At 53.4% G+C, this 14,801-nt stretch overlaps 7 protein-coding genes and 1 non-coding gene across 8 annotated transcripts; 6 read left to right on the top strand and 2 right to left on the bottom strand.

The window, feature by feature from the left end:
* The first annotated feature begins 125 nt into the window (after positions 1-125).
* Positions 126-1,318, top strand: BO72DRAFT_275513 (putative C2H2 transcription factor). Its single transcript, XM_040940237.1, has 2 exons — positions 126-572; positions 648-1,318. Exons 1-2 carry the CDS (start codon positions 304-306, stop codon positions 1,168-1,170), a joined length of 792 nt encoding a protein of 263 aa, XP_040796419.1. The 5' UTR covers positions 126-303; the 3' UTR covers positions 1,171-1,318.
* Positions 1,319-1,866, top strand: BO72DRAFT_275514 (uncharacterized protein). The gene has a single exon (XM_040940238.1). The coding sequence runs from the start codon at positions 1,467-1,469 to the stop codon at positions 1,746-1,748; it is 282 nt and encodes a 93-aa protein (XP_040796418.1). The 5' UTR covers positions 1,319-1,466; the 3' UTR covers positions 1,749-1,866.
* Positions 1,867-2,234: 368 nt separating this feature from the next.
* BO72DRAFT_t286 lies at positions 2,235-2,306 on the top strand. The gene has a single exon. It is a non-coding gene; the product is annotated as a tRNA-Gly (tRNA).
* Positions 2,307-3,027: 721 nt separating this feature from the next.
* On the top strand, positions 3,028-3,981 carry BO72DRAFT_500996 (dual specificity protein phosphatase family protein; the record flags this gene model as incomplete). The annotated part of the gene is made up of 1 exon (XM_040948937.1): positions 3,028-3,981. One exon carries the CDS (start codon positions 3,028-3,030, stop codon positions 3,979-3,981), a length of 954 nt encoding a protein of 317 aa, XP_040796417.1.
* A 546-nt stretch (positions 3,982-4,527) lies between these two features.
* On the top strand, positions 4,528-5,514 carry BO72DRAFT_350996 (uncharacterized protein; the record flags this gene model as incomplete). Its single annotated transcript, XM_040940695.1, has 2 exons — positions 4,528-5,025; positions 5,107-5,514. Coding segments are annotated over 2 exons (906 nt in total), but the record flags the coding sequence as incomplete, so codon positions are not given.
* A 1,868-nt stretch (positions 5,515-7,382) lies between these two features.
* Positions 7,383-10,653, top strand: BO72DRAFT_275462 (putative SNF2 family helicase/ATPase PasG). Its single transcript, XM_040940236.1, has 4 exons — positions 7,383-7,711; positions 7,809-8,729; positions 8,806-9,544; positions 9,616-10,653. Exons 1-4 carry the CDS (start codon positions 7,592-7,594, stop codon positions 10,506-10,508), a joined length of 2,673 nt encoding a protein of 890 aa, XP_040796415.1. The 5' UTR covers positions 7,383-7,591; the 3' UTR covers positions 10,509-10,653.
* Positions 10,654-11,015: 362 nt separating this feature from the next.
* Positions 11,016-13,068, bottom strand: end3 (cytoskeletal adaptor protein SagA). Its single transcript, XM_040945782.1, has 3 exons — positions 12,703-13,068; positions 12,277-12,511; positions 11,016-12,133 (listed from the first exon to the last, which is right to left on the bottom strand). The coding sequence occupies exons 1-3, from the start codon at positions 12,940-12,942 to the stop codon at positions 11,376-11,378; spliced, it is 1,233 nt and encodes a 410-aa protein (XP_040796414.1). The 5' UTR covers positions 12,943-13,068; the 3' UTR covers positions 11,016-11,375.
* A 152-nt stretch (positions 13,069-13,220) lies between these two features.
* BO72DRAFT_480996 (mitochondrial K+-H+ exchange-related family protein) lies at positions 13,221-14,744 on the bottom strand. Its single transcript, XM_040947664.1, has 3 exons — positions 13,929-14,744; positions 13,812-13,867; positions 13,221-13,755 (listed from the first exon to the last, which is right to left on the bottom strand). The coding sequence occupies exons 1-3, from the start codon at positions 14,363-14,365 to the stop codon at positions 13,418-13,420; spliced, it is 831 nt and encodes a 276-aa protein (XP_040796413.1). The 5' UTR covers positions 14,366-14,744; the 3' UTR covers positions 13,221-13,417.
* Positions 14,745-14,801: the final 57 nt, after the last annotated feature.

Here is a 14,801-nt window from a genome sequence, read left to right as displayed (position 1 = left end):
AGTCACTCGATGCCTGGCTTAGTGTCCTAAAAATCCTGGCAATCCGCCCTTCCGAGTTAAGGAACCAACATCCATCCTCCAGCCAGTGCCACCCGACTCAAACTAGGTCGAACCAACTCGATTTTATACCAACTTGCTTGTGCTTTATTTTGCTACCCCTAGATTTTGTTACTTACTACATTCCTTTTTCTATTTGTTCGGTCATATAGACCTTGGTCTCGGAGTCTCTCGGTTCAAACTTTTTCGATTCCTCCTAGGGACATCTCCGCCCATCTCAATTGACGGCGGGGTTGGAACTACGCTATGGGTGACGGTTCTGATTATCCTAGCCCACGAAGTGAAGGTCCCGGCGGACCTACCTCAGTTTTAGTCGCTACCCAGGAACCGCTTGTCGCAGCACCCAAGATGAACGTGAACGAACAACTCCCACCCAATTTCATGGAAGGGGCGCGTCCGCGACTGTCGGTGAGGCGAGCGCGGGATCCGCCCAAGAACTCTGCAGGCCAAATTTACTGCGATCACCCGGAGTGCCAACAATCGCCTCCCACTTTTCGCCGTCCATGCGAGTGGAAGTAAGTTCTTCTCTTCTCCCCTTTGGAGTTCTGTTGAAGGACCGGAAATAGAATGCTAACAGGTCATTGTAACAGTAAGCACATGGACAAACATGACCGCCCCTACAAGTGCATGGAACCCGGGTGTGACAAGATCCAGGGATTTACGTACTCAGGCGGTCTATTGCGGCACCAGCGCGAGGTGCATAAGAAAAACATCAACGCCAAGAAACCACTGATGTGTCCCTACGTCGATTGCAATCGCAGTACAGGAAACGGGTTTACGCGTCAGGAGAACCTGAAGGAGCACCTCCGCCGTCGCCACATGCATACCGAGAATGGTCCTGCACCAGATCTACCTCCCATCCCGTCTCCGGATGATCTGGAAGACGCCGCAGCTCTTGGCGTGCCTCCTACCTTGAAGCGCAAGCGCGATGCTATCGATGAGGATCCTACCTTGGATCTCTCCGAGGATTCTGGGAACGGCGTCACTCTCCGAAACGAGCTCAAGAGACTGCAACTCGAGGTCCAGGAAAAGGATCGCCGGCTGGAAGAACTCGAAAGGATTGTCGCTGGCTTGCAGCAAGCTATGCCGCAGACCGCGACCTCTCAAGGATAGATGCCGCCGAGGCAAAGACTCTCTACGACTTACATGTTTCTAACCCCCACCCTCTCAATCCTCTTTTCTCCATCTTGTCCGTGTCATTCTTTATCCCAGACACTTCCTTGATGCTTGAAATCTCTCTTTATTTATGGTCTGCACTATGTGGTTTGCATTCGATGGGCGTTTTCATATGCAAAGTACGGGCCTTGGGTTCGCGCGATTCTGTCTACAACATCAGTGGGAGGTTCGTTCATATGGTTGGTCTACATCTCAGAATGCATGGATAAAAAAACTCAGGCAGCTCTGACGATATGGCGTTTGCTCGAGGTCGAAGATACAGACCAGGTGGTGTTCTAATGGTTCCTACTCTTTCTTTATTTCCTGAAATATACCCAGGCGTTTTTCAACCTAAGTTTCCTTTGTCACTCCCAGTCTATCCTCATGCTGTTGTCTCTACTCCGGTGCGTAGTTATTTTGTCCATGTTGGGATTCCAAAGGAGTCGCATTCGTTTATGATGCCTGTCATAATATCCTCAAACATATTATCACCTCTAAGTGGCTTTCGAGGATTCACGATCCATCTCATCTCGTAATCATTGGAACCGACGCTGCGGCATCGAACCCCAGAACTCCAAGCCACGGCGCAATCATAGTGGTGTTGGTGTGATATACGCACATACTCGCCTCCTTCGTCTAGCATATACAAGGCGCTGACTCGCTGGGCTCACGTGGCTGACAACTCGGTGTATTGTCTCTCTGACATTCAGCCTCGTGACATTCAGGATCCGCAGTTCCCAGACCGTCAGGAACCCGGCAAGCATACATCTCTCACACAGGATAAGGCTTGCTTCTCTCTCGTGATTCTTGCTCTGACTCATGTGCTTCCAGCCCCGCCTGATAAAGCGCAAGCTGGCCTTGCAAAGAAGTGCAGCCCGAGCTATGGTGACTCATGCCATGTAAAGAGCTACCGATGTTTGCTATCGCGTTACGCAAGGATTCATCGATGGATGGTGTAGATCCAACAAGCTGATGTTCTAGCTGTTGGAGAGCCATAGCTGAGTGGCAAATGTCAACCAACAGCATCGTTGGTCAAACGGTTACGATACTTGTCTTCCAAACAAGTGGCCCGGGTTCGACTCCCGGACGATGCAATTAACTTTTGCGGTGATCCTGTTTCTGCTCGATTTTTTTCTGTAACTCACCATGGCTGGTGAGGGTCTGGATTGGTCGCGCGCACTCGTCTCGTTGAACTTGAAGTCATTGCTAGTTTCTTTTGAGGAGGTGACGTGCTTGTACTGTACTGTACGTCGGCGGGGATGCGTGCAGGATCGCCTCTTCCTTACGTTGACATATAACCCCGCCTTGCCAACGTCAGATATGGATTGTTGTGATACTCGTAGTTCACTTACCCATCTGCTGAGTCAGTTGACCAAATGATTGGGCGAGACTCCATAGGGTAAATATTCCACTACTATCCGATCCACGAGTGTGTCTGTACCGTACCTGAAAGCAGAGAAGCCAGCCACTTGCACAAAGGCGGTGATGATATAATGAACAGGAGACAGGAAGAAGGGAGTCAATCAATGGAATCAAGGCAGTCCGAACAGTGAATGGATGGACCTTTCCACACTTCATGCGTACCTCTCACACTAGCGTCTCTTTGTTCTCACGACTCGATGCTTTTGGTTGAGCTTCAAATCAGAACTGTTCCATTCTCCACTCTCCCGACACAATCTAACCCCCTCTTCTTCTGATGGCTGTGATCACGACTTGAGAACAAAACAAGAGATCAACTGAAACATTCAAAACAAAACTCAGAATAGCCCACTAGGTTTCTCTCTCCTGGCCCAAAGGCTTAGGTCTCCGGCAAGAATGGCACTGACATCGTCCCTGGCGGAGGACGCGACGTCCCAAGGTGTCGGTGCTCGCTACACCCCGAATCATGAGTACAGTCTGGGAACTCGCAGGCAGAAGACCGACCAGCCCACGGTGTCTTACGAGGAATTCGATGTTGAAGCCCATGCACCCGTCAACGCCGAGAACCATGCCTTCCAGGCGGGCGAATTCGTGCCTGACGGATTCTTCAACCGAGTTGGTCTTTTGTGCTTCACCATCCCACCTCCAATGTTTCAGTGGTCCTACGAGATGCGCCGGCAAGCCCAGCCTCTGCTACCATTTCTCTACCTGGGTCCCTGGAGCTGCCTCGCCGACCGCGGCCGACTCGTGCAGGAGGGAATTACACTTCTCTTAGCCGTGCGGGACAAGCGACTCGCCATGGCCAGCCTGATCAGCGGCAGGCGGGCAGCGGAAGCTCTGCAGATAGAAGACGGCACCGTTGACTTCGCAGACAACCAAGAACTTATCACGATGCTGCCTCGACTCATCAACCACATCAACGCTCATGTCGCTTCATTCCCCGCCACTGAGCCGAGCGGCCATGCCCGGAAGAAGGTCCTGCTCTTTTGTGAGACGGGGAATGGTCCGTCGGCCGTGGTTGCGATCGCGTACCTGATGGTGATGCTCAACATCAGTCTGCCGCAGGCACTGCAGTATGTCTCCGCGCGCCGGTTCTGTATCGACATCGATGATCCGGCGTCCCAGCTGTTGTTGTCCTTCGAGAGTATCCTCGATGCCAAGCGGGATGTCGAGGAAGCTAGACGGGCGAGCGAGGCAAAGAATACTCCGGTCAGGGGTGCGTGTAGAAAACGGGATGCCGCTGAATTCGATATGGTTGAAGATGATGGTTACGCTATGGGGTTGGAAGCGGGGGAGGCGGCGGATGGGAACAGACGACCCCTGGCTCCCTTTGAGGATCGGTCAGGATGACATACATGGATGGATGTGTTTCGCGGGCAGAAGATAAGATATCAGAAGATGATGTCAAAAGATGTCATGGCTCAATGAGAACGTTTCCCCGAAATCTCGCTAGTATTTGTGCGTGTGTGATACTTTCTGTATGAGTACAATCTTGCAGCTTGCCTCTTTGTTACATGACCTGAGCAACACCTAGAAAGGAAATAATGATGCCTATGTGGCTTGATGGCTGGAGTTGCTTAACTCCTGCTCAGCAGGTACATGGTAATTGAACTGGGTGAGAGTTCGAATGATGTTCTCTGCTGCTGGTGAGTGGAAGCCTCACTTCACTATCTCATGTTTTCCTCTTTCTAAAAAGGGAAGTCTCGTTCATTTGGTCACTGCACCGAATCACCTCACTCTCATTCACCAGCCCTCCACATGCCTTGGGACTCTCTTCTCTTTTGTATTCCTTGCCTGGTATTCGACTCCGATACACCTCTTCGGTTTCATCATCTTTCTAATTCTCTTTATTACTTTCACCCTCATGTCTTCTTCACCTGACGCGGCAGGCTCATGATGAGACTCCGCGAGACCATCCGTCTGCCCAATCGGCTCAACGAAGAGGCGCACACTTACACAACCGCAAGAAGAGCGCCACGCCGAGTCATCAGTTCATATCAGTCCAGGGCCGATACCTTCAATCCCAACCTCCCCCCTGCGGCTTTCCCTACCTTGGATCGACCGCGCCACCCGCAGCTTCGCACCGATGACCCGACTCACGAGGGCAAAGACAATGGCAGTCGCAAGCGCTCGTACGAGTGCATGATCAATAATGCTGATATCGATGGCCCGGTCTTGGAGACGGCTGCGGAGCCCAGAGCTGAATGCGAAGAGATACCCGTCGAGCAGATTGATAACTTGATTGCGAGTAATGGCGAGCTCAATCCGATCTACGTCAAGAACATGGCCATCATGGCCCAAGCAGAATCGGAGAGCGCGACGTTCGAGAAGGGTATGGAAGACAGTGACACGGACGAGGAAGAGGATGACGAGCCTGTTGTTGAGCCACTTACGGTAAGATTCCTATATATCCGGCGGAAGGGCCGGATTCAGAAAGCGGAAGGACTAACGCGACGAGTTGATCTGACGTTGCAGGCTTCCCAATGGCGCGATCTGTCGCCACAAATGCAGGTTGAGGTCTTCGAGAATGTGGAGGAAAGCCATAGTCGACCGGCCAGGATCTTGCTTGGGATCTCAGAAGAGGACATGAAGGAGCTAGAGCGCAATCGAGGACTTCGCGCGAAGCAGTTGGAGAAGGAAGACAGGCTCCTGGAGGCAATGCGTGGGAAGCAGCTCGGAGCGATCCTTCGGACCAACAATGTCACCCCGCGAGCCACTCAGGTGCAGCCGAAAGTGGCATGCCAGATGATTCTGCGCCAGTCTCTTCGCAAGATCAAGCGGGCTATCGCACCGGATTTCCTGATCTGTCCGGCCGATGAGGTACTCCGCGCTCGAAGGTTCTTACTGAAACGTGAGATGGATGGGGAGCTTGCAGGCGATTGGAGGGGCTATACGACCAGGTTGCAGATCTCGGCTGATGACTTGTGTCGTGGGTTGGCAAAGAGCACTGTCCCCGAGCCTCGTCCTTCTGATGCTTCTGCCATGAACTCCACGGGTGGTGATGCAGTCGATAACACAGCGTTGCGAATGACCGATAGAACCTCGGCTCAGGTATCCTTGATCAACGGCATTGGTACAAAGTGTCCATCTATGCTGAAGGATATCTTGTCATGCCAAGGTCAAGTCAAAGATCCTCCTCGATGGCTACTTCTCAGTCATCGGGATACAAGCAAGAACTATCACCATCCCAATTGGGACAATCATATTCATACTCAGCTTATCAGCGAGGAAAGGTTGGCTCAGAGAACACATCCCGAGTTGCAGTACATACAACCAAAGAATACCTTCAAGGAGTTCCCTCCGCTGAGTTTGGTCTTCTTCGAGCGTTGTGATCCAATACTGGCCACACGAAAAGGCGACACTGCTACAACGTCCGGCATGAACGAGCGCCACCAGAGATATCCTGACGCCTCGACTGGAACATCCCAGAGAGCCGCTGGTGGGTCCGTGTCAATTGGTTCGGGCCACTCCGGTGGGATGAAACGCATGACAGTCTCCATGCGTATCAGAAACCATATCAACGGAATGGTGATAGAAGCACACAAAAGAATGTCAGAAGGAGCAGCCGGGGAAGCCCAGCAAGAGGAGCCATCTAACCGTCGCAAATGGTTACCTGAAGATCTATGGACCCCTCCTACAAGCCCTTCTCAAGTGCTTCGCACGACAGATTTTCTGTCGCTACAAGATGACGACAACTATGCCTTCGCTGAAAGCGCGGAATTTCCGGGAATCGAGGACACACAGGCGGAGTCGTCTGATGGCGTGATGGATGACATGCTCAGTCAAGATACAGAGGCGTCATCACATACCACATGCGAGTCAGACCCCGTTTTAAAGACCAAAGAGCAATCGAACAGCGCCAAGCCGGACGTTAGTACAAGGTCTGAAAGCGAATCCGTCGGAAGTGATGCAGATGAATATGATACTGCGGACGAAATGGTCCTTGTACAGGTACCAATCTAATCGTGGTCTGCAGATGGAATGGAGCCACAGCGAGGTGACTGCGGCAATCAAAGGACAGCTCCGTCTGGTCGTATGACTCGATGTTCTATCCCAAGGAGGAGGAAGCGAACTGTAAGAATAAGATGTCTGTGGTCTATGTACAGTAGAGATGTAGTTGAAATCTAGATGACAATGTCACATGATAATCTCGATGCATGATTGAATATCATGCTTGCCAAACTAATCCACATGCGTGTGTATAGCTCAACTGGGCAATTCGAAATCAGATCATGGATGGGTATACTTCCCTATCATCTCAGCAGTCGTACGGTTAAGCAATTGAACTCGAAATTGCCCTGCAGGAAACGGGAAGCTTAGCCTATCTTTCTTTGCATGTGACTTTGGCGGCATGGAAGGCAAGAAGCCTCAGGCAAAGAAGAAAATCAATCAAAAGATGGTCCGTGCGCCCGCAACGCGCCTTTCCGCGTCTCCTCCGTAAGCCTTACGCCCACCCATTCCGAGTCGTCACCACCACGATTGGCTTCTGCAGCATCGCTGTTTCAGTTTTGTTTCTCCTCGAGTTGGTTGCAATTGTCTAGTCCTTGCAGGAATTTTGTCTTGCGCATACCACCACCTTAATTCGATTTGATAGAACCCCCCCCCTCCCCCGACCCAAGACCATATCGATCACTCCCCGCGCGCGTGCGTGCGCCACAGCGGCGAATAGCGGAGAATCTGACCCTCAATTCCAGCTACATAATCCACAGGTTTTTTTTTTCTCTTGGGTGGCGAACTGATACCTTGCACGACCTAATTCTACGTACGATTTTCGAGATTCATTGGGCAGCACAGAGGATACTCTCATATTTGTCATAATATCTAATTCATCGTGTACTCGCCAACTCGCCAACTCGCCTACTCGCCTACGAAAGCCGCTTGCGAACTCGACGGACGCCCATTCGCTGTTCATTCACCAAAAGACAAAAGGAAAGGGAGGGCAAAGCAAGCACCAAGCAAAATGACGGACACGACTGTCGAGCAGAATGGCAACCCCGGTTCCGGTCCCGGTCCCGCGGAGGATTCGGAGGGCATGGATGTACAGGCGAAGGCGTTGATGCATTTGTTGAACACGAGTGAGGTTGGTTTGCTATCCACCTGTTTTGTTGCTTCGCGTCGGGGTTTGTTTTTGTTGAAAGGGGTTTTTCTCAGGCTGACTCTTTTTTGGGGGAGGGTAGGTCTTCGTGGCGATTATGGCGGATAGGATGAAGAAACAGCAGGAGGAGGCGAGGGCGGAGGCTTTGAGGGTGCAGCAGATGCGGGAGCTGGAACAAGCGCGGGAGCAGCAGGGAGGAGCTGCGACGACGGCGAAGGCGGCGAAGGCTGGTGGTAGTCCGGCGCAGCAGGTGAATGGTGCGAGGGCAACGAGGCAGACGCGGACGAGTGCGAGGCAGGCTGCTAATTCTAATCCGAGTGGAAGTGGGAGTGCGAATGACGTTGTGAAGGCGGAGGAGGAAGGTGGACAGCAACAGCCACCGCAGCAAGCTACCAAATCCAGGCGAGGGCGTGGGCGGAAGCCGGCTGCCACTGGGAACACGATCTCGAGCTACTTCCAGAAGGCGGATGTGAGTGTTGACCGGGAGAAGCCCACGGTCCAGGAAGCGTTGGAGCATGCGGCGGATGAGTACGAGGCGAACCCGACGGCCTTGGGCGGACAGGAGCTGGTCGCTACGCAGCAGCCGGAGCTGGTGACCGGGGGTCGCATGAAGAAGTATCAGCTGGAAGGGCTGGAGTGGCTGAAGTCGCTGTGGATGAATGGGCTGTGTGGGATTCTGGCCGATGAGATGGGGCTGGGCAAGACGGTGCAGGCGATCTCGTTGCTGGCCTTCTTCAAGGAGAAGAATGTCTCCGGCCCCTTTCTGATCGCGGCCCCCTTGAGCACGGTGAGTAATTGGGTGGATGAATTCGCCAAATGGACGCCGGGCATTAAGACGGTCTTGTATCATGGGACCAAGGACCAGCGTGCGGAGCTCCGGAGGAAGTTTATGAACATGCGGAATCAGAGGGAGATGGATTTCCCCGTGGTGTGCACCTCCTACGAGATCTGTATGAATGATCGGAAGTTCCTGGCGCAGTATCAATGGCGCTATATCATTGTGGTATGTTCGCATTCTCGTGACGGAGCAGGGGGGAAGTTTCAAGGGGAGTTTTGTCTGACATCAAACCAACTCGCAGGATGAGGGACATCGCCTAAAGAACATGAACTGCAAGCTCATCAAGGAGCTTCTCACCTACAATTCGGCCAACAGACTACTGATCACCGGTACCCCGCTGCAGAACAACATCACGGAGCTCTGGTCATTACTGCACTTCCTCCTCCCGGAGATCTTCAACGACCTGAACAGCTTCCAGAGCTGGTTCGACTTCTCCTCCATGTTGGATAAGAGCGGCCAGACGGATGTCATGGAGCGCCGGAAACGCACCCTCGTGTCGACCATGCACTCCATCCTGAAGCCCTTCCTCCTGCGCCGCGTGAAAACCGATGTCGAGACTTCCCTCCCCAAGAAGCGGGAGTACATTCTGTACGCGCCGTTGACCACCGAACAGAAAGATCTCTATCGTGAGATCCTCAATGGCACCGGCCGGCAATATCTCGAGGAGAAAGCCACCGAGCGTTTGTTGGCCCAGAACGACAGACTGTCCCGCTCGCAGAGTCTAAAGCGAAGCGCGGAGGCGAGCGAAGCGTCGTCTCCTAACAAGAGCCTCAAATCAAGTCGTGCTTCCACCCCGGCCAGCGGAGGTCGGGCAGTAAGACGCAGCAGGGGGCCGCAGAGCTACAAGGAGCTGAGCGATCGCGAATTCAACACGAAGCTGCGCAAGCTTGAGCAGGGTTTGGAGGAAGATCTTGACATTGACGAACCCAGTGAGACCGAGCAAGAGGAGTTGGAGAGGGCCAAGACCATCAAACTAGCCAGTATGTATCACCCTTCTCCGCCACATAAAATCAGGGGAATTCTTTTCTGATACTAACCTTGCACCTCGCAGAGCGAGAAATCGCGCAAAAGAAGATGCAGAACCCAGTCATGCAAGCGCGCCTCGTCTGCAACTCGCCGCACAACTTCTACTGGCCGTGGGGCAGCAGTGACGACCCAACCGCCCTCGACGAGACCCTGGTCACAGCCTCGGGCAAGATGCTCCTCCTGGACCGCCTCCTCCCCGCACTGTTGGCCAAAGGCCACAAAGTCCTGATCTTCTCGCAGTTCAAAACCCAGCTGGACATCCTCCAGGACTGGGCGACGCACCTGCGCGGTTGGCCGTGCTGCCGCATCGACGGCGCCGTCAGCCAGGAGGACCGGCGCGCGCAGATCAAGGCCTTCAACACCGACCCGGACTACAAGCTGTTCCTGCTGAGCACGCGCGCCGGCGGGCAGGGCATCAACCTCGTCGCCGCCGACACGGTCATTCTGTTCGACTCGGACTGGAACCCGCAGCAGGACCTGCAGGCCCAGGACCGCGCCCACCGCATCGGCCAGACCAAGCCCGTCATCGTGTACCGGCTCGCCACCAAGGGCACCGTCGAGCAGACCCTGCTCGAGAAGGCGGACTCGAAGCGCCGCCTCGAGCGTCTGGTCATCCAGAAGGGCAAGTTCCGGAGTCTGCTGGATTCGTCTGCCTCGGCCACCGCCGGGCTGACGCAGTCCGAGATCGAGGATCTGCGCAAGGCCCTCGGCGAGGACGAGTACGAGCGCTTCGATCTGGGGACCGGCACCGATGCCTCCGCCATCCTTTCGCAGGCCGATCTGGATGTGCTCACTGACCGCAGTGAGGAGGCCTACGCCCGCGCCGAGAAGGGGTTGGACGCCGGTGGTCGCGCGTTCATGGCGGTCGAGACTAAGCGGGATGGTAGTGGTTTGATGGAGCAGCTTGTCACCAAGTAATTCTCCTAAATCTTCCGCCTTGGTGTTTGGCTTCTTTTGCGTCGTCGGAGTTGGTTGGAGATTTACATGTGTATGTATATATATATATGTGTGTGTGTGTGTGTGTGTGTGCGTTTTCAGCGCGTCTTCAAGCGTGGTGCTCTGCCTGGGTTGGGATGGGCGATGAACGGGCTTAAAAATAGACGAGGGTGGCGTAATCATATGGGAAAGGGAGGGAATATTTGTTTTCATTGGGTCTTCTTTAGAGGGAGTCTTGTTTGGGATATGGTACTGTGAGTTACTGTACGTGTATGCGTTTTAAGGTATTGAGTGAGAACAGCCTAGGTCTTTTGAGTTATAACTCAAAATCTTATCGATATAGTATCTGTGTGGTATGTTGTAACAATAAAATATTACTTCTCATTTCTATCAAAGCTAACAAACAGTCTATAGCTTCTAATATCGAGAGTTATATAGTCTAAAACGAACAAAACTTATACTTAGGGTATAATATCTAGTTAGAACTAGTGAATTAGTGCAGCAATAGGGAATCAGCAGCTGGTTTTTGAGCTGTCTATGTATGTATATCACAGGCCCTGTTGGGAAGCTGGAACTTGGACTTGCAAAAGTAAGAGAAAGGCAAAGTGGAACAAAGTTCAAACATCCATTTATGCGCCTGAGCTCCTCGCCCAAAAGATATGAAAACTGAAATGTGACAGACGAACTGGCTATACAGTGCCCAGCGTGGTGACGAGACTCGAATGGGGGGCAGAAAACAAAGTCCCGCACCAAGAGCAGCAAGGTAGAAGATTATATTCAAAGAACGAAGAGAAGAAACACAGCTGAAAAAGGGGGATAACGCCGAGTGACAACAAACAGATAGACAGACTACCGGGAGACTTTCTGCTCCTCGATCTGCTGCCGTAAGTCGGCGAGCACCTCCTTCCGCTGCGCCAGGTGCGTCTTCAGACCCTCGACCTGCTCGCCCACGGCGTTGACGTCCTCCCGCAGCCGCTCGGTGTCCTGGCCGTCCTTGGTGCGGCCGGCGCCCTCGCGGAGCTCGCGCAGTTCCCGCTCCTTGAACTCCAGCAGCTGCAGGGCCTCCTTCTTGATGAGCACCCAGTTGGGGCGGCCGTCGTTGCGGGGCCGGTCGCGATCGCGGCGGCCCTCCGACGCCTTGCGCGCCGCGTCCAGCTTGGCCTCCAACTCCGCCAGCTCGCGCCGCAGCCGCACCTTCTCCCACTCCTCATCCTGGATGGTGTCGCTGAAGTCCGTGCCCTTGGGCGTGTACGAGGTCTTGCCCCCGGCGCCGAGGCGGCTCAGGTACGTGTCGCCGAACTTGGCTTTCCGGCCGGTCGCGGTTTCAGTGGTGTTGTCGCCGTTGGCGCCGCCGCCCCATTTTTGGGCGGGCCGCACGTTGTCCAGCTGGTAGTCGATCTTGTTGTTCTCGAACGAGGCGCGCAGCGAGGCCGGGATGGTGCGCGGGATGCGGAAGCCCTCGTGGCGGTAGTTCAGGATGTGCAGGAATGCAAGGGTGGCGTCTTTGTTGATCGCGGGGTAGGCCGACGGGTTGACGAGGTTCCATGCCGAGCGGATGTCCGTGTCCGGCACGTCTAGGGAGTCATACAGACCCTGTAGTGATTCGACTAATTTGTCCCGGGGGGAGGGTCATGTTAGGGGTTCGTGAAAGAAAGAATTGCGAGCGCTCTCAACGGTGGATAAGGCAGGGAGGGATGGGAGAAGGAAGAGCATCATGTGGAGCTTCGATCATTAAGTTGGGGCGACGTACATGTGATTTCACCGCGGTGGTTCTTGTTTGCAAGATAGATCTCCTCGTATTTGGACTTGTCCGCCGGGTTCATATACCATTCGAAGCCATCCTTGAGACCCGGGGTGTCGTCTTCATCCTCTATCCGTTCGAATTGTTCCGGACGGTCGCTTAGTGCTCGCGTTGCTTGGACTAGATGGGCTTTGGATTCGGGAACGAGCCAATCGGGTAAGACATTAGGTACGCTTTGCAGTTCCTTTGGAGAGATGAAATCACATCAGCAGGGAGTATGTGGTTGTGGTTTATGAGCGTCAGGGGGTGGTGGTGTGGAGAGTAGTCGCGGGTGAAGTGTATGCGGCCGGCGGCCCTCGGGGAGGGGGGGTCTCCCCCGTACGGGGAAAGCCACCGCAGCAACAGATGAGATGGAGAGGGAGGGAGCTCACATACCCCGTTTACAAGGTCAAAGACCAATCGCATGGCAACACAGAACTCTTCAAAGTCCAGCTCGCCATCTCCGTCGACATCAGCCAGATCCCAAACCTTCTCGAGTTGGTCATCGCGAAGCCGGCTGTTCCTCAATACGGAGGCGGCCTGGGAGTTGTTTAGGCGCGGCTGGCCGCCTGCAAGCGATGCGAAGATCTCCCAATATCGTTCGATTTCCCATTGCTCAATCTTCTTATTTGACATGGTGATTGAAGGAGTATGTACTCAGGGGATTGGTGAGTAAGAATGAATGTAACACGCAAGCTGAGCAAGCAAGCGACAAGAGAATGACGTGAATGAGCGAAAGGGACTGAGTGAGTTGAGTTGGATGATGTTTGGTCGTTTCTCCGAGTCGGGTGTCCCGCAGTGGCTCGAACCATGGGGGTTGACCCGGAACAAGTTAGTTCCGTTCGGAGCATAGAAGTACAGTACAGTAGATGTAGATGTAGATGTAGTTGGTTCACTGGACAGTAACGTTATCAGCTCATTCAATTCTCAAATACATTGCTCATGCTCTATAATGTTTATGTACTTGTACCCGAATCATGACTCCACACAAGAAGGTGAACATATAAGAGCCCCATTCCAAGGCCCCGAACCATAACAACCAGGAAAACACCCTCGAGCACCTTTTAGATATCAGAATCCCTTCTCTCCGCGATAGGCCTCCCCCCCCCACTCATGCATCCTTTTCCTTGGGAGGACTCTGGTCCTTATCTCCTTGATCATGCGAGCTTAATTGTTCCTGCACCTGCACGATAGCCCTTTCTGCTTCCAGAGCCAGGTCTGGTGCGTCGAGAATTGTTGCCAGTTTCTTCGCATCGCTCATGCGGAGTAATAACTTATCGTCACTCCTCTCCACGTCCTCCACCATCTCAGAATGGGGCTTGTCCACCTCCGTGCTCTCCAGTGCATACGAAACTCGTTTAGCGTAGAGCTTCTCTAGCGCAGGGTAGGATATGGGGTTCAGGAGGTCTTTCTCCATGAGGAACTCTAGATGCTTGGATCCATTGAGGGCTAGAGGCTGATTAGCTTATGATTTGTGGCGTCTGCAGGGATGGGGGGAAGCCGACCTCGCCAATGCGACCATCCGCGGTACACCAGGTAGAAGAACGGAATATTAGGTATGCTGCATGTAAAATCATTAGCCCAGAACCAATACAACTCTGAAAGGGTAGAGGGATACATACACCGGAAGGAGTCCAACTGGGATTGTGAGTGGCGTCGCAAGGAAGCTCCACCACATCCGTTTGCGATGCAAGTCTTGCCTCTCGGTCGCGATGGCTTGTAAGAGAGAGTGAAGCTTCTCCGATCGGACTGCATTGCCGGGGAAGAGTACATCCACTTTCTTTGTCCCGTAGGTCTTGTCAATGCGCTGCTGAGAGCTCAGCGAGGGGATACTCTTGAGACCCCATTCTTGGTAGGGAATTCGTTGTTGCACCCGATTGCCCCAGGAGACCAGGTGCTTCTTCCAGCCTTTATCTGCCTCCTCCCACTTAGCCCATGTCTCTGCCGCCTTGTTGGTGATTTTGTCAACAATTGTGCGCTCCTTGGACAATTCTTGGCCGACGGGCCGAGCGTAGATAAGAGCTCGTCGCGTCGATATGGGAACAATGAAGATTCGCATAGCAATGACTGTATTTTTGCAGGCGTTGTGTGATTTGCGATTGACGTGTCCGAAAAACGAGCAAACGCTGGGAAGCGTACAAAGGATTGCTTTGTGTTTTTGTAGTGAGCTGACAGGGAGCTTGACTATCGATGGCTGAAAGGAAATGGCCGATGAGACGCAGTGGGTGACAGTCGCATACCTCAATGAGTTCACCGAGAGAATTATTTATGGGAGAGAGGCAGTGTTGGGAATTGGTGGGATTGCTAGTAATGGGAGGGAGCTGATTGTTGGCCACCGCAAATGGTCCTGGTGATGGTGATGGTCGTGATGGTTGAATCCGCCTCCGCCTCCGCTGCCGCGGTGCTCGTCACTGGAGCAGGTGCAGGGCCGACGTCATTCCGCTCCCGGCGAGACTATTACAGTACGGAGTAGTTACGAGCAGGAACCATCACTA

This window comes from Aspergillus fijiensis, assembly GCF_003184825.1.
Source record: "Aspergillus fijiensis CBS 313.89 unplaced genomic scaffold BO72scaffold_76, whole genome shotgun sequence".
Taxonomy (NCBI): Eukaryota; Fungi; Ascomycota; class Eurotiomycetes; order Eurotiales; family Aspergillaceae; genus Aspergillus; species Aspergillus fijiensis.
The sequence above is the reverse complement of the archived record's forward strand: the minus strand, read 5'-3'. Positions and strand labels throughout refer to the sequence as shown.

Excerpts from the sequence above, each read along its gene's own strand:
- BO72DRAFT_275513 (XM_040940237.1), top strand. The coding sequence starts at position 304 with ATGGGTGACGGTTCTGATTATCCTAGCCCACGAAGTGAAGGTCCCGGC. Across the intron at positions 573-647 it reads CGCCGTCCATGCGAGTGGAA|TAAGCACATGGACAAACATG; the intron begins GTAAGTTCTTCT and ends TCATTGTAACAG.
- BO72DRAFT_275514 (XM_040940238.1), top strand. The coding sequence starts at position 1,467 with ATGGCGTTTGCTCGAGGTCGAAGATACAGACCAGGTGGTGTTCTAATG.
- BO72DRAFT_275462 (XM_040940236.1), top strand. The coding sequence starts at position 7,592 with ATGACGGACACGACTGTCGAGCAGAATGGCAACCCCGGTTCCGGTCCC. Across the intron at positions 7,712-7,808 it reads ATTTGTTGAACACGAGTGAG|GTCTTCGTGGCGATTATGGC; the intron begins GTTGGTTTGCTA and ends GGGGGAGGGTAG. Across the intron at positions 9,545-9,615 it reads CAAGACCATCAAACTAGCCA|AGCGAGAAATCGCGCAAAAG; the intron begins GTATGTATCACC and ends TGCACCTCGCAG.
- end3 (XM_040945782.1), bottom strand. The coding sequence starts at position 12,942 with ATGTCAAATAAGAAGATTGAGCAATGGGAAATCGAACGATATTGGGAG. Across the intron at positions 12,512-12,702 it reads TCTTTGACCTTGTAAACGGG|GAACTGCAAAGCGTACCTAA; the intron begins GTATGTGAGCTC and ends ATCTCTCCAAAG. Across the intron at positions 12,134-12,276 it reads CCACCGCGGTGAAATCACAT|TCGAATCACTACAGGGTCTG; the intron begins GTACGTCGCCCC and ends GGGACAAATTAG.
- BO72DRAFT_480996 (XM_040947664.1), bottom strand. The coding sequence starts at position 14,365 with ATGCGAATCTTCATTGTTCCCATATCGACGCGACGAGCTCTTATCTAC. Across the intron at positions 13,868-13,928 it reads CCAGTTGGACTCCTTCCGGT|CATACCTAATATTCCGTTCT; the intron begins GTATGTATCCCT and ends TTTTACATGCAG. Across the intron at positions 13,756-13,811 it reads CGGATGGTCGCATTGGCGAG|CCCTCAATGGATCCAAGCAT; the intron begins GTCGGCTTCCCC and ends ATCAGCCTCTAG.